Here is a 12994-nt window from a genome sequence, read left to right as displayed (position 1 = left end):
TAGAAATTTCTCAATTTCGGTGCAGAAAATTGATTTTGAACGATTTGTTGTTAAAGCTATGTTATTTCTTGAATATTCCTAAAGTTTTAATATTGTAATTGTAGTTTTAGTGAAAACATATTTTACAGATAAGCTTACATTTTATCAGCTGTATGTCAAAAAAATTTAATTTGTATTTCAAAAATGTCAAATTTCTCACAAAAATCAAAATTCAACCCAGTTTTCCGTATCGCGGTTACATCAGCAAATATGCAAAAACGTTAGAACTCAGATTTTTTTTCAGATTTGTAATACAAAATGAGATCACGAAAGTATGAGTTTTTTTTAAAGAAATTGGTCCAGTTTTCACCTCTTACTCGACGTGATCAGAAACAGTTAGAGAGAAGCGGGAACTCGGAGTTTTTCAAATTTTCAATGAAAAATGAAATTCCAAAAAAATACGAATTCGTTACAGGAACTTGCACTAATCTCTGAAAATCTTTCAGACATTGTAAGAATAACTCAAACTGCCAAAAATAATACAGAATTTCTAAACAAAAATGGAAGATTTTTTTCACCAGATGATGTTTAATCTTTTATGTGAGTAGACATTCAATTATGCGATAACAACGTATAATTAGTTACTTTTAATTAATATTCGAAAGCATGAGGCCGATAAACTTTCGGCAATTGGACAAAAACAATGAATGTCGTAAAACGTTGCGTAATGCTCTGATTGTCGGTAAAATGATACAGCAATGCAGAGAAATGGGTAATAGAATGATGTGATATGTGAATACAATTTTATGATTCTACCCTGTTAGGTGAACGACACATAAAATTCCCACGTCCCAAGTCTTGAAATGTGTTGCAATTTGAGCCATCTTCGTTTTCTTTCATATGATAATGTGTTCACGTATATTTTTCTCCTTTCTCTCTGTCTTTCTCAGAAGAAAGAAAACCTTGGTTATTTGTTTTATAATATTATATCAAATATTTATTACAACACATTTAGATAGCAACACAGTCAAAGCGCTTTATGAAGTACCGATGACCATAGTCAAAAGGCCAAGCTTTTACACAGGCAACATACTTTTCATACCTAACGATTCCCATGAAAAAAAATTTTCTAATTAGCATATTTGACGCAATCTTTTTTATTCATAAGGATAGTTAACAACAACTTGTAGAAGAGATGTTTGTTAGATTTTGCAAGGTTTCAATATCGTTTTACTCGTTTTGTCTTATTATTAAAAAAAAAATATTTTACTTTCCCAGAACTGCTTTATCCTTAAGAGACCGTTGGTAAATTTCGGTAGATAAGATCAGATTTTGAAGCGATAGTGCAAATGAGTCTACTAGCCGCTGGATTATGGTCATATTTTTTAAAAAGCACTCCAACTGCTTCGGTACAGCTGAACCAAAATAATTATCATTACTTTAGTCATTTAACCAGTAGAGACACGGCTATATGGTAAAAATATATCACGGGAATGAATAACTACGTTTCGATCTTGCAAAAATGTTAAATTTAATACTTACTCTTTGTATCACTAACGTTCTGTCTCCTGATTCCTCGTCGTCTGGAGTAGGCGGCAATGGCCTGTTGGGCGCGCCACCTAAAGACAATCAGGTTGTTAAATAGTTGTAATATGATAAATTGTAATAACTGATAAGCCGATGCCACAAATTCAAAACAGTTCTAGGTAACTCCTCTACAAAATGAAATATTCAATAATTCGGACAGTCAGAGCCAAAGAACGAAATTATCAATAAAAGTTGATAAGATTGAGGCGTCAATGGGCAAGTAAATCACAGAAATTTGCTTAATTTCTCGTTTTCCAGAGTTTCATACATGTGTATGATGTTTGATACTATTCGTTAGATGTCAATTAACTTTTGAAAAAACGACAGCATTGAAATTAAGTCGAAGGAATCGAAAATGGGTATATTACCTTTGGGTTTACCTTCGTGCTGAGAGTTCTGGGCATTGTGCGTTGAATCTAATGGTCTGTAAGGAGAAAATTCAGGACTGGAGCACGAAAAATAAAGATGGGGAATGATGAGAGGATTTGTGATATATGCGGTATGAAAATGACAAAGGTGATGATGTAAACCAAAATGAGGAGGAGGGGCGAAAAAGTGTGTGATTAGTAAACGTTTCACGATCAGCATAGTATCTATACATTGTAAGCAACTGATATTGTTCTGTTCGAGATGATTGTACGAAGGCTGATATGTCGTAATGAAATATTTTATCAACTTAATTTTTTACAGGGTAAATCAATTCTATTCCATAGTAAAACGTAGCACAATTTAAGATTCTTGCGTCATCATCTTCCATAATTTTCATCAAAGTTACATAATTATAGAATATTTGTATCAGATTTCAAAGAAATAAGGTGAATGACGTGATTTGCATGGTGCAACAATTGTCCACTTTTATTTTTACTGGCTAGAACAATGGTAAACGAAATCGCAAAAGTCTCAAATTTGGCTAGATTATACTTTAGAATATCAATAATTCACTGTGAAGAAATTGAGAAAATTAAATATTGCATTACAAAACATCAGTGACTGAAAGGAAATGTTTCTTAAAATGCTAAACCCCTTCAATTCACCGGTTTCTGCATCAAAGATATAAAGTCAAAGTTAGTAATCTCAACGTATCGAAAGATTGGAAAAAAAAATACACTATTTTCTAAATTTAAAATGCCTTTGGAAGAGTTGAGTTTGCAAAACGTATGAAGTGCAAATTTTGCTTTGTTAGATTTACTGGATTTCAAATAATCTTAGCGTTATGGAAAAAAAATGACGATTTTTTTTTTCGAAAAGTACTTTGTTACATCAACATTACGAATTTTAGACTCATTCAAAGATAGGGTTTATCGTAAGCGACAAACTATTTCGAGTCATGTAATTAATACGGAGGATTTCCTGCCAATTCAACCAATTATAGAATTTAATTTATTAATAGAATTTTTTCTGTAACATCTAGAAGAAAAGTTTTAATCGATAAGTAAAGTCGAGATACTAAGGAATCGACGCAACCTACTCGGGAAAACCAATGAGATTTTATCGTTGAAATGAGAGAAAAAAAAAAAAACACGCTACAACGAACCGTTTACTAGCCATGACGAATGTGTGAACTTACAGTGGTTTAGGTGGATCACTGGCAAGTAACGTTCCGTCATTTCGCAGATTATTCCCAGCCGCATCTTCGATGTCATCATCACTGTCACTCTCAACTGACAGTGTCTGAAATAAAATTCTATATCATTACTATTAAACCAATTTTCTGTCAACTTCAGAAGTCATCCAGGTAAATATTGCCTCTCCATACTGTAAATACTTAAACTTCAAGGTAGCGTTAATTTATTCTGCTGAAAGCTGAGCATTTTCAAAATTGTATCAAGCGGTATAAAATAAGAATCCAAAGAATAAATGATGAAAACATACTGCGATATTCCGTGAAGTAAATTATTATGAAAATGTGCAAGCTTTAATATGGGAAATAATTTGTGTTAGTAGGAGAAAAAACCAGCGCAATAAAGTGCTTTATAAATTCATTTTAAAAAAAATTAAGAATTAACAGGAATTTAAGGGTATTATTGCAAACAAGAAAAGTTGAATTTTATTTTATTGAATCTTTTTTTTCATACCCAGACCGTAAAAATCGGACTTCAATTAATTAAATTTTACGGCCGAAGTGCGAACAACAATTTCTTCATCGAGTATACGTAAACTATACGCCTTTTCGGTCGTGTTTTCCGAAAGTTAAACTTTAAGCTTACGGATACGCGGACTTAAATCACGACTTTCCGGCTGTAAAACACGACCGAAAAGGCGTACTATACGGATGCTCGATGGAAAAATAATTCAAGAGACATTTTTGCGAGCGGAGCCTCCGTTCACGATTTTTTACCTGATCGAGAATACTGGAAGACTGCTGCATCTGTTTGCTATTTTGATCGTTGGCGGGCGCCGAGTTTGTCGCCGATGTCGAGGCTGGAGGTACATTGCCTTTCTGGTGCCTGTTGGGCCTCGGAGGAGCCTCAGGGCCCTGCGGCACACCAAGCTCGTTGAGTTGAGCAGCCAGCATGTCCAAGTCCTACCACCCATACACACACAGCCCTGTTAGTCACTGCCTAAATACCGCCACTCTATGATTCTCCTGAATTAAGCTCAATGTGACATCGGTTTGTTAGCTGCTCCAATTGTTAAAGCAATGATTGCGATTCGCTCGCCGTTAGTCAAGCAATGCAGTGAATGTTATCGAAAGTGATGACGAATTTTCTGTGTGTATATGTATACATATATTATGGTGTAAATATTAGTAAAATTGTCTTTTTTTTTCTGGTAAAAGGTTCAAAAGTTTCGTTAAAGTATAAAGTTACGCTTGTTAAAATTTGAGCTCTTAATATTAACAATAACAGGTTGCGGTTAAGGTCCTTACATTTTTTTGCCTTCAAATAACTTTTGAAAGAGTATATTTATCATAAAATGATAATCGACCTTTCTTGAAGAGCGTTCAATTCTCTACAAAAATATGTCTGTGAATTTCCTATACGATGCATCGTTAGCTAGTTATAAAAATTAGAAAGAGGAAAAAACCGTTCTTCCTGTGTTATTCTTATGGAAAATGGAAAACTGCAATGCGCAACCTTTTAATGTTAATGTTAAGAGCTGAAATTTTTATACCTGAATGAAACTTTTGAACCTGTTTCCAAGATAAACAATTTTGTTTTTACACACCATAATATACATATGTGTATGTATAATATGTATATACATAAATTTGTTTAGTTCTTAACTGAGACAAAATTTTACAAGTTAATTGGATTAAAACAACCTTATTCCTGAGATAACTAAACAACGCTCACACTTCTCGGGTTTTTTTTTTTAGTTGTACAGAAAGACGACATAATTGGTACGTGATATTTACTACCTCTTAAAGTCAAGTTACGATACCCATTTCTGAAATAAATGGCGCTCTCCTTTTTAAAGATAGTTATATGCAAAATCTATTGGCAATGCGATTGTTACTTACATTCCAGAAGATTAAAGGAACCATTCAAAAAGAGCGATTCATTGTGTATGAAGCATTTTTCTTTTCTTTTTCTTTGTTGATTGAAAATGGATGGAAATTAATTCATTCAAGCATAACAATATTATTAACATTTAAAGTAAGACTAAGAATGTGTGCAGCATAGTTGTAGAGGATTAGTAATTGTTTGAGAATGAAGTGGAATAATATGTAAGGAAATAGGTGTGGTAATCTTACCTCTGGCCTCCTCGGCGGCAGCTACAGTACATGAACATGAAAAAAAGAAAAATAACCAAATACATTCCAAAGCTGAAAACAAGATGTGTCATAGTCTGTGTGTGATAACGTGTGCATTTTAGCGATGCGTGTGATACAAAAGAATGTGTCTTGTGCCAAAATAGACGCAATTGCTGAGTGCTACTATAATTTTTTAACTACACAAAAGTGTTTGAGCAGACAATTCGATTCAATTACAGGGTGTCTAATCAATCATGAAAAATAAAATACCCGAAGAATTCATAGTTTTTTCAAAGCAATTTAGACATTTTTCGTAGTCTATCTCCTTCTGAGAGAAGTATCCTCAAGGTTCTAGGATATAAAACTGGAAATAATAACATATACTGCTTGGTAATTGCTGTAAGGTATTGAAAAACTTGAGGAGGAATAGTTTTTTCCCCGGGCAATCTGAAATTGAGTACTTCACGGGTTTCAACAAAGACAAAGATTAAACATTAAGGTGTTTCATTTGGAAACAACATTTATTTTTTTACATCTACACGAAGCTTGTTTTTAGAGATATTAAAAAAGTTTCCCTGAGAATTCCACAGTTTACAGATATTTTTAGAAACTAGACACCCTGAATTTCGTAAATTTCACCTAACTGAACTTCTTAGAACGGGAAAGTAATTGATAAAAAATAAACACACAGATGTTTGGAGTAGAATTTCTAGTTTGCTAAATATATGTACAAAATACGAGTAATAAGCAAATGTCGTTCGATTGAGGAAAATATTATCGAGGTGAGATCACACTACAGGCATTTTTTTTCCATATGCCATCGATTACTTGATAATTATAGAATAAAACTGATGACTCACCATTGGTTTGAATATGCGACTGTTTCTCTGAGATGCGGATTGACCTCCTGACCCTCCGCTACCCCCACCCGATGGTACTTGGTGGTTAGACGGAGGTGGAGAGACCTTGTGTGGTTGTCTCGGGTCGTCGCGAGGTGTCGGAGGCAGCGGACGAGATGGAGGCTGTGGGTCTGGCACCACTGCAGGTTAGAGAGAAGAATACCAAATTCATGCAACAAATGTCACTTCACACATCAAGCAGTTAGAAGATTTGTTTAGTGTTAGCAAACAATGATGAAGTTACTTTTGTTAAAATTCGTTTCAAAGGAGTCTGTGTCAGGTTATTTCGGATTTCAAAAGTTCATTTAGCTTAATTTAGTTTAGTTTAGTTTAGTATTCATACTCGATTCTTCCCCTGGCAAAAATTACTATCAAAACCTTGCAGGAATTTCTATGAAATTACTCAGAGTGAGAATATCTGAGAGTTTCTCAACTTTTTTGGAAAATCTCTGACGCATTCCAACAGTTACTAGGAATTAATTATGTGGAAATGCCTCAATCCTATGCACAAAAACTTTGATATTTCCTGAAATTTGCTCCAAAAATTTTCATATTCCTAATTTTATTTGAAATATTCTGTTACAAAAATGTGTCCTAAAAATTTCAGATTTCTCTCAAAAATCAATCATAGTTTTCCATAATGCATAACTTTTAGAAAGTAGGTAGAAATACCAGAACTCAAATTTATTGAGATTTGTAACATGAATGAGGTTTTAAAAGAATGTGAATTCTTTCCAAGAACTGTCTAGAATTTTTTTATAATTTTTCATACATTATTCAAATAATTCAAACTTTCTCAGCAATATTTCAGATGTTTCGCAGTGCTGTCCGAATTAAACAGTATATTTTATGAATTTTTTTCACCAGGGAAAAAGGATTACAATAACTAAGAAACAGTCAAATACTAAACACAACTTACCGATAAGCCTGTGAGGTATCGCAGGACGGGCAGGAGGTCCTGGCTCTGGAATTTCTCGCCTGCCTTTGTCTTTGGCAGGAGGTTGCGGGGCATCTTGAGTCAGCGTCCGTCCTTCCTGAATCTGTTGGAAATTACGTCGGAGCGTATCCCCTCCAGGTGCTTGAACGATCGACGAAGGTTCACCAGCCAGCGCTGAATCCTCTTCCTCATTTTCACTACCGCTATATCTGTAGTCGTCTCTTTCTGCAATGAAATCATCAACGGGATCAGTGAAAAAGTGGTATAATTCAGCAAAGGAAAAAGTTCACTTAAACTTCGATTCTCCCTAATCTGTTCTCTACTATCAAATCATAAAATAAACGCCGCCCGATAAAACATATCGTACATATTACCAAGATAGTAGATAATTACTAATTGCTACCCTAATTAGCAGATAATGAAATTGTATTATTTTATTATTGTTGATAAAATTGTTACTCCAACAATTCGAAACCAGGTTTGGCGCTAAAATATTAAGTGAAATAATGTTGGAAAATAACCGAGCCTAGACAAACCTTTTTCCTGTTTGCGTTTCTTGCAGCGATCGATGTGATCCTTTAATTGAATCCGAACCTGCCGCTCAGTCGGTTGATCCCGAATAAATGGATGTTTAAGAAGCTGCTCCGTGTAAGGCCTTTGATGGTAATCCTTGACTAGAACAGTCTCGATAAATCCATGAAACTTTTTCGCCCATTTTTTTGACTTGAGTCGTGGCGGTGGATTACGCGGGATCAAAAACAATGCCTGTAACATGTGAATTCCATTATAAAAATATACTAAACATGTGCGACGCGATTAAAACATGATCCATAAAAAAAATGTTTCTCGGGTTTCGGTAATTTCCATTGTGTAGTAAGCAGAGATCTATGATGGAAAATTGTTTTTTACTATTTCTCTAACAAATTGTGAAACATTTTGAAATCTATACTTATTTTACTATTATATTCTGATTAATTTTACGTAATTCAAACACTGTTAGAGATTAGGGCACGAAATTCACCAGATATTTGAGAAAAAAGGTTTTCTTTTCTATATTTCATAAAGTTTTCCTACAAAATCTCTAAAATATTTCCATCATTTGACTGCATCTCAATTCATTTTCACGTTGATCATTAATTTCTTCAGTCTTGAAACTCTGAACTTAAAGCAAATTTGTTTGAATTTGTTGAGGTACTTATAAAAAACTAATCTAAAATACGTTTTTCCATCATCGAATACTCACTCTCATGGGATGAAGATCACACAGCGGTGGTTGAGACTCTGCCATTTCTAAAGCAGTGATACCGAGTGACCACAGATCGCTTCTGTTGTCGTATGTAGCATCAGGATTTTCGTCACAGGCAATAACTTCGGGTGCCATCCAATACGGGGTGCCGATAAACGTGTTTCTCCGTCCGATTGTTCTGTCTAACTGTGCGCTAACACCAAAATCAACTACAAGAAAAGATACAAACGTTAGATCCAGGTACCTATAGAGTTTTTATGGTGATTGAATTCAGTTTGTCAACAAAAATAAAAAGAGCATTTAATCACCTAATTTCACCTCGGCGTTGTCCGTAAGCAAAACATTTTGCCCTTTAATATCTCTATGAATAACTTTGTTGCTGTGGAGGTAACTGAGACCCCTGAGTATTTCTCGAGAAATATAGGCGATCCATTCTTCTTTCAGACTTTGGCCTTTTGTTGATTTTACCAAATCGGTGACTGAGCCTGCACCGCAATATTCCATTACTAACCACAGTTGGTCATCTTTGCCTGGTGGCGACTTCTTTATAAATGCTCCGTAATACGTCGCTATATTTCTGTGATTCGAGTACTGAAACGAGAGAGATATCCATTGCAGTTTGCTGATTGTGCCCAAGAAACTTAAAAACGTTGACTTATCCTTATTTATTTCATCAAGGTAACTAATTAAATTTGACCAAAGATTCCAAGAAGGAAAAGCGAACATGAGGAACTGGGAGAGATAATAGCCAGCTTTTTGAGAGCATGGTTAGTTAATCCTTTCCTTACCCGCTTGAGTACATTAATTTCCAATTTTATTTCCTCCTCTTCATCCTGAAAAAAAGAATACAGAACAGTAAGTACACAAAAGTTGTGCGTGATAAATCTAAAAGTTCAGTGAATTTGAATATATTATTTTATCATTATCCAAGCATCATAAAAAATATCGATGCATGATCTGGACAGTTTAAAAATAAAATATAGTAATCCTGATATCTGGCTCAACCAAATTTCTAAAACAGGTGGCATAATATGTCTATTTTCATCTTCAGTGAGAAACGATAAAGAAATAGGTGAGAATTTGATTATGAAACATACAAATACTGTGGAAACCAATAAAATTTGATTTAATAACTCACCTCCGTGACGTCCATAACTTTAATCGCTGCCAACTGACCCGTCTTTGTGTGCCGCCCCTAAAGCAATAAGAGAAGATAAAATGTAAGCATTTTTATAACTTCAATGATTTTATTTTATTTTATTTTATTTTTAAAAAAATAATCATATATATAAGCTGCAACACAATTTCATACAGACATTTGAATAACTACTTTAATTATAGACATTTTCAAGACTTGTGCCGGGCAAGGGAGGAGATGGATGAGTGACAATTATTATGCATCTGCAGCTGTCTTATTCAATTTAATATTGATGATACAAATAAAATGGTAATTATACTAATAACGACCACAATAACGATTATTGTGTCGTGAAGATTGCAATAACGACTTAATAAACTAAATAATCAAAACTACAATGAAAGTAAGACTTGAAAAACAGTTTTGAACAATCTATGCATATTAGGATTTGTTGAAATATTCTAAATGCGCCTTAAGGCATGTCTGTCAGCTCTACCTTACCGACTGCAGTCGAGCTGATCGTGCCAATTCGAGTATCTAATAAATGAAGTTCCAAATCAATCGGTTTTTAAAAATATGTTTATGATGTCGAATGGTCATGGAACCAAGTACGGAATTTTCTGGCAATCTAATGGAACGACGAAGAATAGAACTTGTTCGATGAAAAAAAAAATTCTAAGAACAATTATATAATCAACATTACCTCGCGAGAAAATTCCCTGACCCATAAAAAAATACTCCAACTTTTCTCTGACTTCCCTGATCATTTTTCGACTTCCCTTACTTTTCCACTGATTTTCCGATTTTCTCTGACCAGTAGTGACCGTGTTCTAGAATCTGGGAAAGTATCTCAGCCATACATACTAAGGTCCGAAAATGTGTACGACAAAAATAATTTGGTCTGTAAGGATGCGAACGTCGAGTACCCTCTAAGCACAATTTGGTTTTCTTTACCGACCGAGTCTCACGTAAAATTAAGCTTGGATAATCAAAACCTTGCACATATCCCTTTGATAAATTCGATGGCCTGATTTATTGTGACATACTTCTTTTCGAAACTGTTGTATATATCTACTATTTATGTTTTTTCTGTATTAAAACAAATTTCGTGTTCCAGAAATATGTTCACTTTTGGAAACAAAGGCTTTCATGAACAGTTCCTCCATAAAACCCAGTGTTGAATATCCGATTTGGCAATTTTCTCTTTCTCTTATCAGGTCGATGACCTGGTCTCAAATTTTGCAAGCATGAAAATATGTTCTTCGACCTTGATATACTAAAATATACATTTTTTCATGTGGCAATAGATTTCGTGACCTCTAAATACCTAACCCCATGGCTGACGATAAACTACCTCAAAGTCTGATTTTCACGCATTAAATAAAAGTACATGCGTATTCTATTCACTTTCCGTCCTCGTCTTCTTCTTCGTCACCGCCGAGGTCATCACCCTTCTTCGAACGCACTCGCCACTCCGGACTCGCGCGCTTTATAATACTTTATACACGTCACTCATAGGTACATACATGTAGATACACGGTTTAAGTGTATGTTACATGCATTTGAAAACACCATCAAGGCTTCAACCACAGAGAGGCGTTAGTTAATTAAAATAAGAATTTAGAGGATGCAGACCCGGCTACGGACTCGTTCTTCCCTGACAATTAAAATATAAAACGTGGTTACAAAGTTTACGTTTCTCAGATAAAAACCACTTCGAACGATTGATTTGCAAATTTGCACGCGTAGCAACTCTCGTATTTTTTTCTCACTCTCTGTACTTTGTTTACAGGCAACATCTTTAAACGTCGTCAATTTATAATCAAAAATACAATATTCACGGGATTTTTAACCAGATTAGTTGCAAATTTTTAACTCATATTCGTATCACCTTTGTACAAAAAATTTTTGAACGACAAGTGCGAATTTTTTTACACAATCCGATCTTTCTAAAACCAAATAAGATACTACAGTTCGCATATTCTGTTTAGTCGCACTCTGCGTGACAGGAAGCGTAATAAAAACTGTGACGTCAGATCGGAAATAAATAGCAAACCTCATTACCTAATGATTTTAGGTTTGCTGTTTATTCTAGAGATCATAAAAGTATATTAGAATGTTTACGAATCATTGAGAATTTCAAATTAACCACGAAGCTTTACGACTAAACAAAAACTTCGACTATAGTAGCTCCCTTGTTTTTTGCAAATATTATCATCTCTAATGAAAAACTCAATAGTTATTTCCAGCGTTATTTCTCAACAATAGACACCTACATGGGATAAAAGCTGCACCATAGTCCATATTTACGAAATGTAAAACAGTACTGCCTTTCTGTTCTTCCGGAAGATTTGCGTCGGTGATAGTGGTGATAATGGCAGTGATAGTGTGGGTTTTAAACCTCGGTAACCACAAGCAGCTGGATTTAACGTATTATCGTTATAGCGACAAGGGCACATTACTGGCGATAGTATCTTCTCTTCACACATAAACCACCTGACACAAACAACAATCTGCAAGGTATGCATAACAGTTTCATACAGGGGCAATGGCCACAGTTATCACGTATTGCACAGTGTCGAGGTGCATTAATAAGTATTAAAACCCACGGTGTTGTTTTTACGAGGGATGCATGGCGTCGAGGTCTGATCTCGCTTTCTTTTGAATGGTGGAACCATTCGCCGTTGCCTGACCCACCTGCGGATCGTCAATGTCCAGCTAACTGGAACCGGATCATCGGTTCTTCAACACTCTACTACTCTGGCCTACCGCTTGACCGTTTGAAAATTGCATACTGGACTTCGAGGCTTCATGGTTTCATGAATTTAAAAGACAGAGTTCAAATGACTTCATTTTACTTGGAGTGACTCCGCCAGACGGACTCCCATCATTTGAAAAGACTTTGAAAGTCTTCAAAGGACTTTAATTGTATTATGAAGACTTCAAGTGCCTTTACGTGACTTCATAAATGCAATATCAAGCGGTTTTTATGTAGTGACTTCGATTGATTACGCACAACTACGTAATTTAAAAACACTTCAATTGCGTTCAAATAACTTCATATAACTTGAGACAGCTTTATTTGAATTCCAGGTACAATTTTCCCCGGAGATGTCTGTTAGGCAGACAAAAATATTGAGCGATGAAGAGTCAAATGTAAAAGCCTAGCTTTAGTTCGCGACTGAAGGACCACATTCGACTGTTCACAAAGCGTTTGTATTCTGTGAGAGGTTTACATGTAGACATTGGAGAGCAGACGCATTTCAGTTTCCGTATCCCTCTTTATTGCGTGTATATATAACGCGTATTTTGTACCATAAAGGAACGAGGCACAATACATATACAAAGAATAGCCATGTAATTCGACATCCAAGTATGTAGATGCGTAGTCTAGTACAACACAGCAACAAGAAACCGAATCCCAGAAAAGGAGTTACTTTTGTCGCGTTTCCATTGTTTAGTTGATCGTGAGTGGAAACCGAAGTTCAAAAACGGATATCGATTCGCTTTC

General features: G+C 35.0%; 1 protein-coding gene and 1 long non-coding RNA gene across 9 annotated transcripts in view; one reads left to right on the top strand and one right to left on the bottom strand.

The window, feature by feature from the left end:
• The window catches only part of LOC107223957 (serine/threonine-protein kinase mig-15), a 38777-nt gene that overhangs the window by 18597 nt on the left and 7186 nt on the right, over nt 1–12994 (bottom strand). For 4 of the 8 annotated variants that reach the window (XM_015663830.2, XM_015663833.2, XM_015663835.2 and 1 more), the window contains exons 3-14: nt 9484–9540; nt 9134–9178; nt 8654–8936; nt 8343–8554; nt 7636–7864; nt 7082–7324; nt 6124–6302; nt 5264–5284; nt 3905–4090; nt 3134–3237; nt 1935–2011; nt 1522–1598 (exon numbers count right to left, since the gene is read on the bottom strand). In XM_015663830.2, the coding sequence (XP_015519316.1) occupies nt 1522–1598; nt 1935–2011; nt 3134–3237; nt 3905–4090; nt 5264–5284; nt 6124–6302; nt 7082–7324; nt 7636–7864; nt 8343–8554; nt 8654–8936; nt 9134–9178; nt 9484–9540 (1713 nt within the window). The remainder of the gene's footprint in view (nt 1–1521; nt 1599–1934; nt 2012–3133; nt 3238–3904; nt 4091–5263; nt 5285–6123; nt 6303–7081; nt 7325–7635; nt 7865–8342; nt 8555–8653; nt 8937–9133; nt 9179–9483; nt 9541–12994) is intronic. The other 4 variants (XM_015663832.2, XM_015663834.2, XM_015663831.2 and 1 more) reach the window with 4 other exon arrangements.
• LOC124292913 lies at nt 6193–7782 on the top strand. Its single transcript, XR_006902869.1, has 2 exons — nt 6193–6308; nt 7030–7782. It is a non-coding gene; the product is annotated as an uncharacterized LOC124292913 (long non-coding RNA).

Source organism: Neodiprion lecontei, chromosome 2, assembly GCF_021901455.1.
Source record: "Neodiprion lecontei isolate iyNeoLeco1 chromosome 2, iyNeoLeco1.1, whole genome shotgun sequence".
In the NCBI taxonomy this organism is placed as follows: domain Eukaryota; kingdom Metazoa; phylum Arthropoda; class Insecta; order Hymenoptera; family Diprionidae; genus Neodiprion; species Neodiprion lecontei.
The sequence above is the reverse complement of the archived record's forward strand: the minus strand, read 5'-3'. Positions and strand labels throughout refer to the sequence as shown.